The sequence below is a fragment of the Apiospora kogelbergensis genome (genome assembly GCF_038363985.1).
Source record: "Apiospora kogelbergensis strain CBS 113332 chromosome Unknown utg000009l_segment0_segment0, whole genome shotgun sequence".
NCBI classification, from domain to species: domain Eukaryota; kingdom Fungi; phylum Ascomycota; class Sordariomycetes; order Amphisphaeriales; family Apiosporaceae; genus Apiospora; species Apiospora kogelbergensis.
The window spans coordinates 2992948-3011256 of record NW_027117426.1 but is presented as its reverse complement, the minus strand read 5'-3'; the positions used below and the strand labels follow the sequence as shown (position 1 = coordinate 3011256).

The following is an 18309-nucleotide window of genomic DNA, read 5'->3' as shown; positions in this document are numbered from 1 at the left end:
GGTGGCGCTGCGAGCAGATGCAGAGATCGTATAAGATGCAATATCCTCGCTAAAGCACATGTGGTGTGACCAGTTCGCTACGTAAGCTGGATTCCACGAATTGGTCGCTTCATATCAGGAGCTTACGGTCTGACCCGTATCCCGCTTCCAAGCCCGAGTACCCTGACCTGACGGCAGACGCCCGAGCTGGCACCTGGCGCATCTCTCTAGGAAGATGACCAAATTGCCAGACCCGGAAGTCAAGGTGACAGACTTTCGCTTTAGCTGGGTTGACAGCTCGACATGGGACCCGGAAATAAGGACGAAAGACGTATGCCCAAAGCCAGAAGATGACATAACGTTAGAGACGAACAAAAAAGCCATCAAGTTCTCCTGGAGCAGCTACACGGCAGTCGAGGGCCAGGAGATATTCACTAGTACTCCCTTCTACTAAAGCCATGGAAACGAACACCGCGCTCGAGGTCGATCGAGGAGAGGACCATCCTCCACCGGTCCCGCTGTCATCGCCTACATTGTGACCAGGGAGGCTATTGCACTCGAGATTGCTTAGACCAGGAGATGGAGAAAGAAGGGCAGATGCATATTTATGCTATCTTCACTAGCGTTGATAGCGACATGGTTTAAAGAGGTTATGTAGCGTGTAATCTCATATTTATAGAAGATGTTATAGATTTCTTAAAGTGTCTATAGTAGCCTTAGCTAGCTTATTATATAAAGTTTAAAGCTAGTATAGATAACAGTTTATAATCTATTTAATAGCTAATAAAGGGTAAGAAATTAATGCTTATTAGGTATAAAAACACATCTCATCACTTATTTAAACAGGTGACCTAACCGAATAAACTTAGTGGATGAGGAGATCGCTAAAATGGAGGTAATATCTTCAACTTTAGCCATCCACAATCGGTTAATTGAGACAGCAGGATACAAAGGCCGGCCGTTGTCTACACAGGAGGCAATAGAGTATATCCGATCGTGTCGGAGATCTCACAATATAGTACCAGCTCGTACGCGTATAGCACAGCGACTGGCGAATGGCCAGCCGACAGGCGATCTACAAATAGAACTATTGTTAGACCTTATAAAAAATGTCGGAGTCGTTACAATCATGGACAATCATCTAGACCAAGCTAATGAAAGTCTGTAAGTAACCGCTTTTCTAAGTGGGTGATAAAAAAAAGAAATTAATGTTAAGACAACAAGCTCGAGGTATGTTTAAAAAAGTTCGAATAATAAGTTTTGAAGACTAACGAGTAGAGATACTAAAAGCCTCTTCAGAAAGTTACCATGTCCTTTATAGCACTCTTGTTCTATCCACTGCCTACCTTCTTCGACACGCAATATCGAGCGGTGCCGGAGATAGCCGCCACCTATAATACACGTTACATAAGTCAGCTCAAGTCCGACGAGGAGACTAAGGCCCAGAATCGACCACTTGCCCAGGCCATTGTCAAGCACAACGAGCAGAGAAGTACGACCCACCTCATTCAATCGTCTACTTTGATATCCCAAGAGCGGCCGAGCAATCTCCCCCATCGTCACCGCCGCCATCGCCTACCTCCTCGTACCAGTCGATCTTGTGTGGTTGCTATTGGGGTGTGGCATTCAACACAACGTTGATGCACAGTGAGAGTTGTACCGCACGGACAAATGCAGACTATTTAAGGGTGGAGCCCACGCCATTACATTGTTGTTTTCATTACTCGGTATATAATCTTGTCTCATTACAATACTTGTCGATTTATCGCACGAAATGGCCACCACCACTCGCGGACAGGACCTGTCCGGTTGACCAAGCACTCTCGGGGAGACACGCAACCACGACAATGCCTGCGACCTCGTCGAGGTAGCCCGGACGGCCTCCGATCTCCTTGGCGAGCTCGACCATCTGGGGGTGTCGACGCCGGGGCGGATGGCGGCAAGCGGGGTCAGGTTGTTCTGGGGCTTGAGGGTCTCCTTGATCTCGTCGGGCAGGGTCGAGTAGAGTCCCGTGTCCATGGGCCCGGGGCTCACGGCGTTGACGGTGGCGCGCTCGGCGAGCTCGCGGGCCCAGACTCGCGTCATGGCCTCGATGGCGCCCTTGGTGCCGGCGTACGACGTCTGGCCGAAGACGCCCCAGTGCGTGGTCGCGCTCGTGATGTTGACGATGCGGCCGGACCGGTCGGTGGGCAGGTAGGGGAAGGCGGCCTTGATGAGCAGGGCGGGGGCGCGGCAGTTCAGGTCAAACGTCTGCTGGAACAGGTCCAGGTCCAGCTCGTCGAGGCGCTGGCCGTTGACGGTGGCGGCGTTGTTGACGATGATGTCGATCTGGAAGCGGCCGTCCTTGGCGAAATGGCCCTTGGCGGCGTCGACGACCTGCTGGGGGCCCTCGGCCTTGCTCAGGTCGGCCTGGACGGTCAGGGCCTTGATGTTGTACTTGGACTCGAAGTCCTTGGCCAGCGCCTGCGCCTTGGCGGTCGAGCCCTCGGTGGCATAGTTGATGACCACGTTGGCACCCCGGCTGGCGAAGTGCTCAGCGCAAGCAGCGCCGAAGCCTTGGGACTGGTTAGCAGCGGGATCGTGATGCATGCATGGAACAATCTCGGGCGATAGCCATAGCAAGTGGCGGCTATCGACCGGGGTTGCGGCTGTACGTACTGCGCGAGGCACCGGTAACAATGGCAAGCTTGCCTTCGAAAACTCTAAAAGGAGGAGCCATGGTGTCGGACGGGAAAGTTTTGCTTGGTCGGAAATACGAGGGAGGGACTGCGGCGTGGTGTGTTAATGTTAATATCCCTTCCCCTCCACGTGACGCAGAGTGTCGTGCCTCTCTTATACATATGCATCTCTGTTCTGTTTGTCCCACCGCCCCTGATTGCGAGAGCCGAGGACCCGCTGGGAGGAGTGGATGGGCCAGGGTGGGCAGACGGGGGGCCAAGGGGTATAGCCTGCTAGCAATGACTAGCTTCGCGAGTACCCGCAGCCACGTCAACCGGCGGCCACAAAAAAAGTACTGTCGATCCTCGTCTGGAAAGGGCAGTTGCACGCAGAGCTAGCTACAGGGCTACTCGTGAAACGGCGCGGCGTTGCACGATGCGGCGCCCGGGTCTGCCCGTTTAGGGCCTGAGGTAGAACACTTCCACACTTCTGGACGGCTCGGGGTTGTTTCAGAACGGCGCAGCGTGGAAGCTGGTTCGCTACTTTAGCCTTGCGCATGAAATTGGCACTGGTCCCAGTGGATGGGGATGGTAATTTGTATAGGACGAGGCAGCCGTGGTACGGGTGGGTATAGCCTGACTTGGCTGACTATGTTAGTACACAGTTGAGACGGCCGGCGGCCCGCTAGCCAACTCCCCGATCCTGGAAAGGGTGTAGGCCCGACTAAATGGGCTTTGCGATGTTATAGTGCATAATGCGGCGTGGCGGCTCGCGGTAACAACGCTCCAAATAGACTTTGCAGCTTGCCCGTTTCCGTGTCTGGCTTACCTGCTATCCTTGCCCACCGCGAAGCGGCGAAGAAGCGCGACGGCGCCCTCTGTATGGACGACGGCGTAGCATCGGGAGAAGGAGGGCTAGCTCCTGGCCCGGCCTGGCAGCAAGAATGGGGAACGTAGGGATTTCCGGTTGAAATTAGACGGACTGCGCTGGACAAGGACCTCGCACAGCAAGCAATCAGCAATCCGTCCGGCCATCATGATCGAATCGTATCATTCCCATCCTTAGCCCATCCCTAGTGCCGTATTTGGCCTTCCCCAGATCCCCTACTTCCATAGTACATATTTCCAACTTTTCCGTTGACAGCCCGGCCTTCTTTTATTGGTGGTCTCATGCCTCTGTAGTTCTTTTGCGTTGTTATACCTTCTTTTCCGGCCTCTTCCACCCGCCTGCCGCCCACCCACCACCTGCTCCGTCGGACAACAAAGCAGGTTCTTTTTAATCGTCGCAGATCGGTGAAGAGTCTGGACAAGATGGGCGCGGCAACGTCGAAGGATATGGCCCTAGCGGTCTTAATTCCGCTGCCGTTCAACGTGTTCAGCATGGTCGCCCGATTCTGGATTCGGACGCAGAGGAAAGCCTGGGGCCCAGACGACTGGGCCATGGTGGCTACCATCGTGAGTTTCTCCCTCTTTTCGCGCTCGAGGCGGTAGCGCACACAAGACGATGATCTCCTTGCTAATGACAGCAAACAGCCTGTGTGGTTGGTTTCCCAAGTTGGCATGATAGGTATGGCATATTCCGGCGTTGGAGCCGAAGATTCAACCTTGTCGCCGTCTGCGAAGGCTGAGGCGAATTTTGTAAGTCGCCAACCAAGGATCGACTATGCGGGACCAGCACCAAAATTGGGCCGCGACTGACAGTTCGCGCAGTGGTTCTACGTCTTTCAGGAGTTCTGGTGCTTCACTCTGGTGGCCCTGAAGTGGTCTCTCGGCTTTACTCTCCTCCGTATCGGCGACGGCAAGAAATGGGTACAAATCATCATCTACACCTGCTTGGCCCTGGTGACTGTCTGCACCGGCGGCACTGGCATGTATCTGTTTTTCCAATGCACGCCAGTCGAGTACGTTACTCTGCTACCAACCAAACCCCCCCAACTGTCAAGTCTTCCCAGCACTAACATGGGCAAAGGAAAAACTGGCGCCCAGAATTGGAGGGCGCTTGTAAACCCCGCGAAATCCAGACGGCACTCTCCTTCCTAGTCGCAGCGGTATCCATTACGACCGACTGGATATTTGCCACGCTCCCATTCGCTCTGATCTGGAAACTCCAGATGGGGGCACGCGTCAAGGCTTCGGTTATCGGCTTGTTGGGCTTGGGTATCTTGTGAGTTTCTTCTACCTACACCGCCTGACTTCCCTTCTCCGCTGCGAACCGAGAACTGACACGGTAATTCTACCTCGTAGTGCGTCGATCGCGCCCATTGTTCGTCTCAAGTACCTCCTGTTGTTGAACGACAGCGCCAGGTTCCTCCAAGGATTGGGTGTCATCTTGGCCTGGGCGCAGGCCGAAGTGGGCATCGGCCTGCTCGTCGCCAACCTGCCCGCCTGCCGCCCGCTCCTCGAACGGATGCTTTCCGCCCTCACGTCCTCGATAGGCGGGTCGCACGGGAAGTCGTCGAAGACGGCGGGGGCGTCGGCGGCGGCGGCAAAGAACAGCTACCTCGAGCTCGGCGAGCGAGACCCGTCCAAGAAGGGCAGCACCAACGCCAGCCGCTCGGGGGTGGAGACGAGGGTTTACGGAACCTACCTGAACGACGGCAGCAGCGAGGACCTGCCGCCTCCGGCCAACAGCCGGGAGCGCATCGTGCACAAGCAGAGTCAAGGCGCCATCCACGTGCATACCGAGTTTGGCATGGAGGTGGAGGACGGCAAGCGTGGCGGAAGCCATCGCGGGAACGCCTTCTAAGCGAACGGCAATACCCGTGCCATGTTTCCTTCTTCTTTTCCCTTCTCCCAAGAATTGAACACTACGTACATAAAGTTGGAAATACATATGGTTTATGCTAGTGTTTCACGTCCTAATAAAATAATTGCTGCACCCTGCTATACACAATGCACACCTCAGGGGGAGACCCTGCTGGCGGCGCCTTGGCAGACGGAGATCGTCCAATCCAAGTGGGATCTGGCCAGCCCCCGACCCGTATATCATCATACCATTCAGGGTATAGCCAATGCCATTACCTAATCCCGACCAAGGTGTCGCTAGCCGCCGGAGAATAAACGGGACACTAAGTGGGCAGCCCTCCGTCCGCTTGAGCCAATCCGCCTCACTCTCTGATTCTCTGATTGCGGAGGGTCCTCTTTGACCGCTTTGCTTCCCCTATGGCCTTCATGTCCTTTCCGTATGTGTTAGCAGGTCATCTTACATTTCGAAATAGTACGTATCGTCATTTCGGACATGCTGCCGCCGCCTGCCTCTGCGCCAACACGAGGCTCCGCAAGGTTGCTCCCGCCCGGCATCCGCGGTGGCAGCATGTCGCACGGCCTCGCTCCCTCGCTCACGGCCATGCTTGATTGTCTGTGGGCATGTCATATGTTTGTTTGTATAAGGCATGTAGCGACACGCTGGCAATCTCAGGGCTGAAGGTGGACCCGGAGCCAAGCTAGCTGATTAACTAATTAACAGCTGGCTGGCCTAGCTGCTCGATAGTGAGAACCTGGCTTGGCTGCCCGAAGATGAATACGGTGACAAACAAGAAGTTTTGCTGCTGTACTTGCCATTTCATATACCGTGCTCGCGACTGGCCCTCGTTATCACTGTGACTATTGTAATCTCGTTCATATGCACCCCTTCGTCCTGAATCTTCCTCATTCGTACGTATTCACTAATTCGGAAATGGTCGCGAGGCACAGACCCTCCATTCTCAGCGCACCTTGCTACATTGAATATGAGAGACACGGCGTGACCTTCACATCGTCGGGACCTGGTCAGAGATCGATCACCGACCTCATGACCGGCCGCTCCTGGCTCGACACCAACCCCCTGTATCGCGCCGCGACTTGGTCATGACTCCTTTCCAGCGGAGCAACTTTTCACGTAGCTTCGGGCTATGCTAAGGCCTGGTCCAATGCGACAATGGTAAAGGGCGATATATTGTTGACATTGGGGTGGGCTTGGTGGGCTTGACATATTTCTGCGGCGGCATCCACGCTGGTGCAACGTCCCAGCTCCAAGCAAACTGACCCTGTGCCGACATCTTGGGATTTGCATTCAACGGAGGCTCCGGGTCCGACGGATTTCCGCGAATACAAGGCGGCCCTCGACGGTGATCCTGGTGGCCCAGAACCGCAGATCTTTCAACGATAGGTACACGAATGCTCAGGCTTGGAGTTGGCGCTATTCGCCATTTATCCCTTCATGTCTGCGGTTCTCATGATGGCAATCATCTTATCTTCTCCTTTAGTGAGCAAGGCAAACCCAGAGTCCAGGCGATAAGACGTGGACTTGGAATTCCTCGATACAGCATTCATTATGTCCACCTGTCAAGGTTCTTATTTGCTGAGATGATATCCTACACCCCTTGATCAGGTTACTTGGAATTTGGCTTGTGCACCCTCGAATATATATACAGAACGAACTTGCAGTACGGAAACCCCTGAGAGTAGTGGCTCAAGGCATCTCGGCGCGATACGAACAGAGAAACGACCCGATCAAAAGGAATATGTTGTCTCCTGCCTTGTGTATAATTTGCTCTTGAAGCATTTGATCCAGCTGGGCCAGCCAGTCAAGAGACCAACACTACACTTTGACAGACTTGGGTGTCGTCATGATATAGTTATATAGTCATCCATCCCAAGGTCTGCTAGTGGTTGCATAATACTATTAATAGCAACGACTTCAGCTGAACTCCACCTTTGCTGACTTCCCCCCACCCACCACAGTTTTCCTGGAGGAAATCAACAATTGCTCATCATAGCCATCCTGGTCTTATGTCTTTGACAATGGCACAAGGCGAGCCTCTCTAGATATTTACGCACACCACCTGCGCCTCCAAGAGATAGCGCTGGGGATCATGGGGCTCTGGGGCGGGAGGCTGTTAGGCGGCCTCGTGGGAGGGCCGCTGCCCGAGTCGCGACGCGACTCGTGTCGCGCCGGTTCGCCGGACCGTCCTGCGGCCGCCCAGGCCGTGTTCGCCACGTGGGAGCTGCTCGAGGCCATACTCAGTTCCCTGACCATGCGCGAACTCCTGCTTCTTCAGCGCGTCTCGGTCGCGTTCAGGGATGTGATCCGAGATAGCACGCCCATACAGCAAAAGCTGTTCCTCCGACCTGTCGCGACAGAAACCACGGCCTCGGGCGAAGAGACCGTTCCGAATCCGCTACTGATGCAGATTTTCCCCCCGTTCTTTGGCGACCATACCTTCCACCCACGTCCCGTCAATCCATTACCGTACAAGCCCATTGTCGAGTCCGAGATGTACACTTGGCTTCGTGCGGTGCCGGGACGGGGTCTGTTAGGCGGCACAGCGAACTCCAGACGATGCAAAGAGGAGGCTCTCAACCGGAGCGGCGCCAGCTGGCGCTCCATGCTCGTTTCGCAACCGCCGCCGCGGCGGCTCAAGTACAACAACAGGGCGCGCCACATAGAGAGGCTCGTGGTGATCTCGCGGGACGAGCCGGTCCGCATGGGCGCCATCTACGACCTGGCGTACTACTCTCTGTGGCGCACGGGCGCCGTGCGCGTGGACTGGCAGTTCTACGCGCAGCCCTTCGACGAGCGAGGGCTGCCGCTCCTGCATGAGAAGTTCGGGCTCGAGACTACCCCCGGCGCCGCGGGGTACTTGGATATCTGCGTCGTGGAGAATAAGGGGTGCCAATCGGCCACGGCGGTGCCGCATCCCACCCATCTCGCTCCGAAATGGAACGAGGGCTCTCTCACCAGGCTGGAGGCGCCAAGATGCCAGCATCTACGGTCCGATGACTATGACCGAGATGCTATGGCAGATGGCGTCCTAAGAGAGGGCGCCGGAATCACGGATGCAGAGAGAATTATCACCATTAATTCTTCTTATTTAAGACTCTTTCTCGCTGCATCATTAACCTCTGAACTTGTTAGAGACGAAACCTTACAAATATAACTCTTCATATACTTATATAATATATTTATATAGTAAATCCAAAAAGCTGTCGTATCCAATTCTTTCGAAACTCTTTGTATACCGCCAGTAATCTGCAAAGCCCAGGCAGAATAGTATAGCAGACAGTTCGAGAGACTAGGCCCAAAACTGACGTCCACACTGATTTGCATGTTCGATTTACTTTATCGAAACAGATTGAACAGTACTACGTCGCTACTCCAGCCACTTTGTGAACGATTGTATGGCGCTCAGTGGCCCGATGTGCGCCACGTATCCATCCGGTCTGACATAAACGTAGCCAGGTCCGTCTCCAAAGCCATAACGTCCGTGTAGAACACCGTCCACATCCAGGTAGTAGTCACCGTTCAGTGACGGCGGTCTGCCGCCACATGACGAGGGCCCAGCGATCAGGACATGTACCAAGGCGGCACCCCCCGGGTTATCATTCTGGAATGTCTTGGCTGCCTGCTGTAGGTCTTCCCTTGACACTGTCCCCGAAGACGAGGTGACCCCCGAGAACAAGAGGAGATGATGCTTCTCAGGGGCCAAAAGGTGGTGGAGTCTCAACTCCCGCTGCTTCTTCTGCAGTTTCTCCTCCCCGAATTCCACAACAGGCCCGTCCGGGGCTCTGTCCCCGCCCAGTACGGGACCCGCGAAGCCCTCGGCGGTCCCGACGATAGAACTGCGGCGGTACCGTACGCCGAGCTGTGACAGAAAGCGGAACATGCGGTTACGGCGCGCTCCGTCACCGATCAGCCAGGGCAGGACCCAGGGCGCCAGGAGGTTCCGGAAAAAGAGCCAAAGCCAGCCCTGCGACGTCACCACGTTGAACAAGTAGTCGGACGACCCCAGGATCCGCAAGCCGACGGGACGGCGCTCCTCGTTGTACGTGTCGAGGAAGGCGTCGGGTTGCTCGCCCCGCAGGACGCTGGCGAGCTTCCAGCCAAGATTGGCGGAGTCTTGAACTAAGTGTGTAGTTAGCATCGTGGCCAGAAGGCTAACAAACTCGCTAGAAGACTCACTGCCCGTGTTCATTCCCTGGCCACCGGCCGGGGAATGGATGTGCGCGGCATCGCCCGCGAGAAACAACCGCCCGTCACGGTAATTGGTGGAGACGCGATGATGCAGCTTGAAGCGGGCCAGCCAGATAGGGTCGTAGAGCTCGCCGCCGGCGCCACCGGGGACCATGTAGTCAAGCCAGTCCTGGAAGTCCTTGAGGGCGGGCTCGTCAGTGGCGGGGACGCCAGGCCGAGACGCCACCAGACGCACGACGCCATTGCCCAAGGGGAAGATCACCAGCAGACCGTACCGCATGCAGATCCGGAAGCGGTCGCGCGCCATGGTTGTGTTGCGGATGTGGGTATCGCACAGGATGAAATCCTGCGGGTACGCGTCGCCCTCGAATTGGACTGCGGCCGCGTGTCGCACGATGCTGTGCGCGCCGTCCGCGCCCACGACGTATTTGGCGCGGACCGTCTCTTCCTCATGAGTGCCAATGGGAACAGCGCCGCTGTCGCCAACTTTGGTCGGCGACGATGCCGCTGATGACGACGACTCTGTTCTCAGGGTCACCGTCACGCCGTCGGCGTTTTGCACAACCGACGTCGCCTCGGTGCCGAATTCAACGAAACGGCCATACCGGGTAGCGAGGCATTCGGCCAGGAAGCCCTCCGTCAGGCTCTGGGGCGCGAGGATCGTATGGGGAAGGCTGAGCCGCGGGTGGCGTGGATGCCGCCCAGGTCGACGTCGACCGTCTTCTTGCCGTTGACGAAGATGGCGCCGCCCAGACCGGCGTTGCCGCGCTCAACCAGACGCTCGACAGGGCCGTGCCGACCCATTACCTCGAGACTGCGCGGCTGTACGGCGAGCGCCTTGGACTTGTCGGACCGCTGGGCAATCTTGTCTACGATGCGGAAGGGGATGCCCTGCGCGGCCAGCTCGAGAGCCATGGTGGTGCCCGTGGGCCCGCTGCCGATGATGAGGACGTCTGTGATGGTGGTTTGGGCCATAGTAGTCGGAGTGGCAAATCAAGGGCGAATTGCTTCTTTCAGGATAAGACACAACTATCTGGAACTTTCCTGTAGGGTTGTCATGTCTTGCGTACGAAGCAACCCATCCAAGGTGCCTTGTTTGGGTCCTGTTTATACTTATCTGCCCTCGGCAGCGCGTGACTGGCAACTTGGCTGCGCTTCGTTCGATTGAATTTCAATCTTGGCGAGCCCCGATCTACAAGTCGCCGCCGGCAACGAGCTATGCATTAGCTGGCTCATGTGGAACACAGTCGGCGGTTCGAGCACCGCGAGATCCGAAGTCAGTCTTGAGAGCCCGGGGCTGCGGGCGGTCGCATAATCCAGCTGCGAAGCGCGTGGCCCATATTTGCCCAGGGGGTATGACGCCGGCTCTACGACTCGAGAGGCTCTCGCATGACATTAGCGATACGCCAGTGCGGGGGTGACATCTCTCTCCCTCTCTCTTGCTCTTTGCCCTAGGTAGCATTGTAGATAGCGGCCAGCACCTATCAGTGCTGGCAGCGCACGCTATGTCGTAACATAACACCCGCGTTGCACAATGGTGCGCCTCCCGCTGTGATTGGTATGGCATCCATGGAGGATTCGCGACGCCGAGGGATATGCTCGGCCTTCCACATGGCCCGATGGAGCTTCCGTGGAGCTTCCGTGAAGCGAATCCGAATCGCTCACATTGCGTCTCGGCCGGCCGTGGTTGATTGAGATTGAGTCGCCCGTTCTGTCAAAGAAGGACGACGTCGTAAGGTGGCCGTCGACGTTTCTAAGTTGACTTGACAGTTGGGACGTGCCGGGGGAAAAGGTTGGTTGCCCAAGTTAGCGCGCTCCGTAGACTTTCTTGGTCTGCAGGGGCGTCGGTGTTCCAGGCCTGCCCCGGATAGACGATGATTAATGAGTTATCGCCGAAAACGCTTGGATAAGCATTGGTTCTTCAAGCCAACGACCGTCTTTACGCCTACGAACTGGGATGTTCGTAATTACGGTTTTGGCAGTGTTATCCCCGTGGTTCTCGGCGGAAAGTAAACAGAGACTTGGCGGCTGCCTCCCTATAAAGCAGTAGGTATGAGGACAATGCCAGACCATTGGATCACTGATACATCACAGCAATCGATCAACATGTCCAACTACTTGATCACCGGGACCTCCAGGGGTTTGGGCCTTTGTCTAGTCAAGGAGCTCTTGAAGCGGCCCGCGACCAGCGTCGGCCTGATCTTCACCACCACGCGCAGTGCTCCTACGCCGGCTCTTCAGAGGACCATCGACGAGTCCGCCGGCCGTGTTGTCAATGTCATCGTCAACCCTGTGGACATGGAAAGCGTCAAAGCCGCTCTGCCGGCAGTGGAGAAGCACCTCAACGGTGCCGGCCTCGACGTCCTCATCAATAACGTGGGTGTTTTGCCCTTTAGCAACGGCATTAAAGAAATGTGCGTGTCTCTTTCGCCCCGCGAAACTTAGCCCCCGATCCAGACACGACCACAGGTGGACTGACTGGGTGATGGGTGCGGTGCCAAAACTACAGGGACAATCTCGCCGAGACCTTCAATGTCAACGTGCTGAGCGTGCAAAACATGACATCGGTTTTCCTGCCCTTGCTTGAGAGGGGCAAGCTGAAGAAAGTCGCCAACATCTCGACCACAGTCAGCTCCTTCGCCTACCAGGACGTGTTCGCCAGGTTACCCGCACCAGCCTACAAGGTCACCAAGGCCGCACTCAACATGCTCACGTTGCAGTGGGGCATGGAGTACCTCGACAAGGGGTTCACCATCTTTGGTGTCTCTCCAGGTGTAAGTGCCTCCCAAGCAGACAGGCGGCGATAAATACGATGGCTGACTCAAACTGCGGCTGCCAGTGGCTCAAAACTGAATTGGGTGGCGAAGGTGCCAATTTGGAACCCGAGCAGGGCGCCGAGGCCACCATGAAGGTGATAGACGCCGCTAGAAAGGAGGAGGCAGGAAAAATGATCAATATCCATCTGGAAGGATTTGGAGAAGGGCATGGCGACTTTTACCAGGGCGGAGTGGTCCCCTGGTGAGGAGTGAAGATTGCATTGGACTTCCTTGCCGACCACACGAATGCCAGGCCAGGGAAATTCGGAGGGTTCAACCGTATACTCTAAAGTCGGCTGTGTTGAGAATGTGGCTGCAGGTGTGCCCGCATGTGGCCGCGATTGACTCGACCTGTGGCCACACGAAACGAGAATGGGCCAACAAATTCCCCGTCGACGGCGAAATTGGCGACGGTGACCGAGTTGTACATCAATCTGGAAGCATACACACATACACGCCATGCCCGAAAGAAAAAGAAAGCATCCGGCAAATGAACAGGGTATCATCCACACTTATAAGTCATGGTGTGATGCATCATGGTTTCTGTTGTAGTGTGCGCCCCTATCATACATTCCAGCCCGGCAAGTAAGGTTTCTAAAGAGAGAAGATAAACAAACAAGAGAGAACGAAAGGAAGAAAGCCGTTCGCGCCTGTCAGCCCGAGCTGTCTAGTAACCCTTCTAGCAGCTAAACCAGATGCCAAACCAAGACTTTTAGACTATGAGATCCTTCTTCTCTCTCTCCCCGGAAGATGCTCCCTTCTCCCATCGGGCTCAAAGGTGGTGACGAGAATGATGATACACCTTCTTCCCGCCCACGCCGCTGCCGCCCATGGAGGAGGACCCCGGGTGGGTCTGGCCGCCCGCGCCTCCTCTCGTCGCCGTGAGCCAGCCCGAGCAAGCCTCCCGCCGACCGGGCGTCATGGCACTCCAACTTGCCGAGGAGACTGCGGTAGCCGAGGCCTGGGCGCTGTGGCTCTGTGGCATGGTGGATGATTCCGGAAGGGCCGACGACGAGGATAGATCGGAGGAAGCACTTCAGCGGTGCAAATATTGATCGTCGCCAATGGACGAATTGATGTTGAGTGGGCCTAAGTCTGTTTCTGGCTTTGGGCGCCAATGCGTTCGAGGGCAGCTGTACGTTGGTGATACGTTGAAGTCGACAGTTTTCAAGTACTTGTCAGGAGAGTGTGAATGGGAAGCATTTGGAGTTCATGCTTTCCACACGAGAGTAAATAGGTCATGAAAGCAAGTAATGCATAGGCATTTATATCCTAACCCTGCCACCACGCCTCTCCCTGTTTCTCCGTATCTTATCGCACAACGTGGTCATCATCATGACCGTCGCCATGCTGATAACCTCAGGCCCGCCCCCCAGGCGCTGTTCTAGAAAAACAAGGCAGACGGATCAGGCACGCAAATTGAAACAACACAGCAAAGAGGCTCGGCGTGCCGGAGGACGAATAGGAGAGACCGAGTGTGTGTGTGTGTGTGTGTGTGTAGCAGCAGCAACAGCCCCCCTGAGCTGAGTCAGCTTCGTGAACAACGCAGTTCACCGGTGAACGAATGTGACGATGTGATTAGGTGTCAGTTCACCAATGGTTCGGCGGCTTCATATCGCGTGCTTCGCCCGACAGTCAGGAAACGGGATGTTGTATTGGGGGCTGATGAGTGGTGTGGGGGTGCATCAGACATCAAACATCAGACGCGCCCACTCTACACAGGGCTGAGATAATACAAGAAGAAGGCTTGGCAAGTTTGCGTTCGGGTCAATGAAGCGGTGAAGGTACGTCGTCTATCCCCCTCCCACGTCTCACACGAGGTATGTAGGCATTTATGTAGGCACTGGGTTCGCGAACGAGCGGGGAATTGTACTATTCACTGATAGGTGGCACGGGAGGAAGGGTTCCCTTGGTCCGCCGTGGTTCGCATCTGACATGCATAAACTATTTGACCTACACACAGCAGTCGAGATATGACTCAGGGAGGGGGGGGGTTGCAGCTCCAGACGAAGCCTTACAGTCACAATTATGGCACTGCAAAAGGGATTACATACGTCCAGCAATGGTAAAAAGACCGAGATCGTGCGTCACATTACAATTTTTTCTCTTCTCTCATCGATGGCTTCGCAGAGCTAACCCACCGTCAAGTACATGCTATGTATGACAATCCAATGCTAACTTAAATCCAAACATCAAGGGAAAAGCGCCTGGAACGCCGTTGGGGGTGGTTACAGACCAACCACACCCTTTCCCATGATCTATGAGAAAATACTTGCCACCTGTGATCCCACCAACAAACGCCATGTTCTTTCGTGCTCTTCGTACAGCAAGTCCAAAGTAGAATGCACGTGTCGCCCAAAAATAGCTCCGCACTTGTACATGCAGGCCCCCAAATGTACCTTACACGGGGGAGGGGGGGACCGTTGCGTTGTGAAACCAATTTCTCGCCCTCCAGCCAATGTACGCCCAAATCATCAACCATCTCGGAAACGAGCCCCGGCTCTGAGGCTAGGCCATGTCTGCCTAAGAGCGCCACCGGTTCTCCTCAATCAACCGCCCGTTGCTCCCGCCTCCGACAGCCTGCCTCCCACTGTTTCCCGCCGATCCATACAACATCTCCATCAGCTTCCCCTTCTGCCGCGCGCGCACACGTTCGAGATAACCCCCAACGTCCTCGAGACCCTTGATCTGGTCCTCGAGGGTTAAGGTGCTCGAATTCACGCTCCGCACTAGAGGGCTGACGAGCTTGCGCCGGAGGCTCTCGAGGTTGGCCTTGAGCGTCAGCAGCTTGCCGTTGTGCTCCACGAGGATGCCTTTATTGCGCACCGTCTTCTCGCGCACGTTCTGGAGTAGCTGCCGGTTCTGCTCGTACTTGCGGATCTCGCCCGCGTTGGGGCCCAGCAGGCGTGTCCACAGCGATGAGAGCAGATCGGCATGCTTGTCATCCTGGATCGAGGACTCGCGCACTACCGTGCGACCCAGATTGAGGAACTGGCGATCAATGGCCTCGAACAGGCCGAAGAGCGCAAGACTATGCTGCAGCTCGTTATTGATTGCATCCTCGAGGACGCTGAGAAACTCGGTGAATGTGCGCTGAAGTGTGGCTCGCGTCCGCTGAGGTGTGCTCATGCCGAACACCGAGCTTACGGCGTGGCCCAGCCTCGTCGGTGCACCACTTGCATCTTCTAGCACGCCCGCATTGCAGAGTAAGTTATGAATATTGGCAAATGCGGTGGCCAGGGGCGGACTGGGAACTGATTGAAGCTGGCCCAATTCGCGGCGAGCCCAATCCATAACAAGCAGGATACCGTCGACGTCACCATCGACGTTGGCAAAGAACTTGGTAAGTTCGATGGCCAACGTTTTGAGAGAATCGCTGAGCTCGTCAAGCGACTTCACGATAGTGGGGGCGCTCGTCATATTAGAACTGCGCACGCTCTCGCCGAGGTCCCAGACTGCCACACCCGTCGCTTGTAAGTCGCCAACTTGCGACACACCGTTTTCGGAGTAGTATATAAGAGGTTCAAAGGAACGAGCGAGGCCAGCGACTTTCACTAGATCAGGAACCGGGCGCTGATTTGCCGGCGCAAAGAGATTGCGCATAGCTGCTATGGAGAGTGAGGCGACAATCGTCGCCAGGATGAGGTTCCCCCAAGAGCTGGCAATAAACCCAAACTTGCTGCGCATGAAGGTAATCGCTGTCTCGATGGGTTCGGTGCGCTGCTGGATGTCTGCGCGCACAGCGAAGCGTATATCTGAACTCAAATGAGCTTCATATTCAATGCGGCCAGTCGCATTGGCTCAAGAACTTACAATTGTCTTTCGCAGTGTCGGGCGACATGGAAGCCATCATGCTTCGACGGTGCGCATCATTCTTGATGCTCTTCACAGGTGAGCCGTCAATGGACTTCAGCTTCACCAGAGTATCATCCTCGTCGGCGCCGGGCTCTGGCGTTCGACCTTTCTCGGGACTCAGCGAGCCCGTTGGCAGGCGGGTGCGGATGGCGCGCCGTAGCACATCATCGTTTTCCGCGACGTCCTCGTCATCGATGAGGCCATCGTCGTAATGATGCTGTTGTTGCCAATCCGGGCGGCCGAAACCGAGGCCCATGGGATTGCCGCCACCGTCAGACCTGCGCCAGCTGCCGAAGTCGCGATCACCGTTTCCCATCCGCCGCCAGGCCGGGGGACTGTAGCCGCCGCCAGAAAGAGATGACGCTGCGTCCATTAGATCGCTGGTCACGCTCTCTTGATCGAGATCGTCGGTGTGCATCGACGACTGGGCGAACCCCCGAGCGCTGCGACGGGTACCGGATGAAGGACGGCGGCAGCGTCGGAGGCGGAGTGGGAAGCGCGTGGAAGTCGTCGAGCGAGGCGTCTACTTGGTGAGGATCGTACGTCGTCATCTCCCGTGATTTCGCGGACACGGACATCCGATGACGAGTAGTGGTGTTTCTTGGTGGTGGATTTGCTGGAACTGCGCCGAGACGGCGATGGAGTGGCGGAGGGGCCCGAGAAGAAGCGTTTCAGGCCGTTGCGCTTAGGGGTGGTAAGGGGTTCAGGGTCGTTGTGCGCAAAGTCGGTGATTTGGAGAAGAGGATGGTCCTGCTGGGGCAGGGCAGGGAGTGCCTTTTGTCTCCTACTGGAGCGGCGTTCCCGGTCATGCAACAAGGGCGGCGTTGTTGGTGCCGGTGTTTGGGCAGCGTGACCTCGAGGCGCAAACAACCGGAAGCGGGGGATCGGGAGGATACTGGGCAAGCGCAACGAGGGGATGGGGAGGCCGCCACCAATGATCAGATAGAAGATCAAGAAGACGAAGGCCAGGACAAGAGAGGTGATGAAGGTACTGGGCGCAATCGATACATTCAATAGTGTGAAATGCACGTGATTGTGGACAGAGATCAGCGACATTGAACCTGGGGACCAGAAATGCGCAGCCCTGGCGGTGGTTGTTTGAGACCCTTGGCTGCGCTTGTATAGTCAATCCGATAAGACGGCCGGCAGGTTGGGGAGTCTCATTTGTGACGGGATGACGGGGTCACCAAGGGACGTTTGAAGGTAGCACTGCAAGTCGAAACAAGAGTGTCAAGGGATCTATCTATCTGTATGTAGACGATGGCGATAGTGGGGGAGAAGGAGCGGAATAGAGCGAACCTGGGTTTCTCTATTGGGCAGCGATAAGGATAAGTTGAGTTGGAACGGGGGAGGAGACGGGACTGGTCGCATAGAAAGATGTGTGTAGGGGAAGGGAGATGCAGATTGAAATCGAAGAGGTTGGTAAGTCCCGGGACGCGGGCAGCGGGATGGTGGTGCGGTGCTTGTCTTAGCCAGACTTGCTCCAGCCAATGGCCTGGTACGGAACAAGCAACCATGGAAGCCCATGTAAGGGCCGTCCCTGTCGAGGCGGGCGAGGGGCGAGGGAGGCAGCAGGCAGGCCGCAGGAGGTGCGAGGTTCAAGTCGCCCTAGACCGGGGAAGCATGCCTTGCAAGAGACAGACCAATGCTTCAGTCGTCTGTCTGTCTGTCTGTCTGTCTGTCTGTCTGCCTCTATCGAACGGGGAATGCCGGCTTCATGCAACCTCTTTAACCAGACACGCCACGCACCACGGCATCAACAAAAGGGCAGCAAACCACACACACGACGTCGAGAGTCCAACTTGTCCGAGGGGGGAGGTTACCCCGCCTTGCCCGCTTACAGCCCACTGCCCACCACCACCCACTTCCTGCCCGCTGTCCGCCTGCAACGTCGCGTTTCCACTCCCCGTTTCTCCATCACCCAGCACTTCGTCATTGGTCAACATCGCCTAGCGTAATGAGCATTGGGAACAGTTTCAATGCACTGCTCCAATCAAGCATGCCGAGGAGCGACAGTTGTTTACATTGTTTACACTACCCTACCCAGCTT

General features: G+C 56.0%; 7 protein-coding genes across 7 annotated transcripts; 3 read left to right on the top strand and 4 right to left on the bottom strand.

Moving 5' to 3' along the window:
- Window positions 1-1495: 1495 nt before the first annotated feature.
- On the bottom strand, window positions 1496-2698 carry PG998_014051 (uncharacterized protein; the record flags this gene model as incomplete). The annotated part of the gene is made up of 3 exons (XM_066880867.1): window positions 1496-1588; window positions 1858-2534; window positions 2638-2698. The coding sequence occupies 3 exons, from the start codon at window positions 2696-2698 to the stop codon at window positions 1496-1498; spliced, it is 831 nt and encodes a 276-aa protein (XP_066725006.1).
- A 1249-nt stretch (window positions 2699-3947) lies between these two features.
- Window positions 3948-5382, top strand: PG998_014050 (uncharacterized protein; the record flags this gene model as incomplete). Its single annotated transcript, XM_066880866.1, has 5 exons — window positions 3948-4091; window positions 4170-4274; window positions 4347-4537; window positions 4606-4800; window positions 4881-5382. The coding sequence occupies 5 exons, from the start codon at window positions 3948-3950 to the stop codon at window positions 5380-5382; spliced, it is 1137 nt and encodes a 378-aa protein (XP_066725005.1).
- Window positions 5383-7489: 2107 nt separating this feature from the next.
- On the top strand, window positions 7490-8554 carry PG998_014049 (uncharacterized protein; the record flags this gene model as incomplete). Its single annotated transcript, XM_066880865.1, has 1 exon — window positions 7490-8554. The coding sequence occupies one exon, from the start codon at window positions 7490-7492 to the stop codon at window positions 8552-8554; it is 1065 nt and encodes a 354-aa protein (XP_066725004.1).
- A 213-nt stretch (window positions 8555-8767) lies between these two features.
- Window positions 8768-10563, bottom strand: PG998_014048 (uncharacterized protein; the record flags this gene model as incomplete). The annotated part of the gene is made up of 3 exons (XM_066880864.1): window positions 8768-9519; window positions 9577-10234; window positions 10300-10563. The coding sequence occupies 3 exons, from the start codon at window positions 10561-10563 to the stop codon at window positions 8768-8770; spliced, it is 1674 nt and encodes a 557-aa protein (XP_066725003.1).
- A 1086-nt stretch (window positions 10564-11649) lies between these two features.
- Window positions 11650-12610, top strand: PG998_014047 (uncharacterized protein; the record flags this gene model as incomplete). Its single annotated transcript, XM_066880863.1, has 3 exons — window positions 11650-12002; window positions 12098-12362; window positions 12428-12610. 3 exons carry the CDS (start codon window positions 11650-11652, stop codon window positions 12608-12610), a joined length of 801 nt encoding a protein of 266 aa, XP_066725002.1.
- Window positions 12611-13176: 566 nt separating this feature from the next.
- PG998_014046 (uncharacterized protein) lies at window positions 13177-13389 on the bottom strand (the record flags this gene model as incomplete). The annotated part of the gene is made up of 1 exon (XM_066880862.1): window positions 13177-13389. One exon carries the CDS (start codon window positions 13387-13389, stop codon window positions 13177-13179), a length of 213 nt encoding a protein of 70 aa, XP_066725001.1.
- Window positions 13390-14927: 1538 nt separating this feature from the next.
- On the bottom strand, window positions 14928-17315 carry PG998_014045 (uncharacterized protein; the record flags this gene model as incomplete). Its single annotated transcript, XM_066880861.1, has 3 exons — window positions 14928-16135; window positions 16218-16782; window positions 16836-17315. 3 exons carry the CDS (start codon window positions 17313-17315, stop codon window positions 14928-14930), a joined length of 2253 nt encoding a protein of 750 aa, XP_066725000.1.
- Between the last annotated feature and the right edge of the window lie 994 nt (window positions 17316-18309).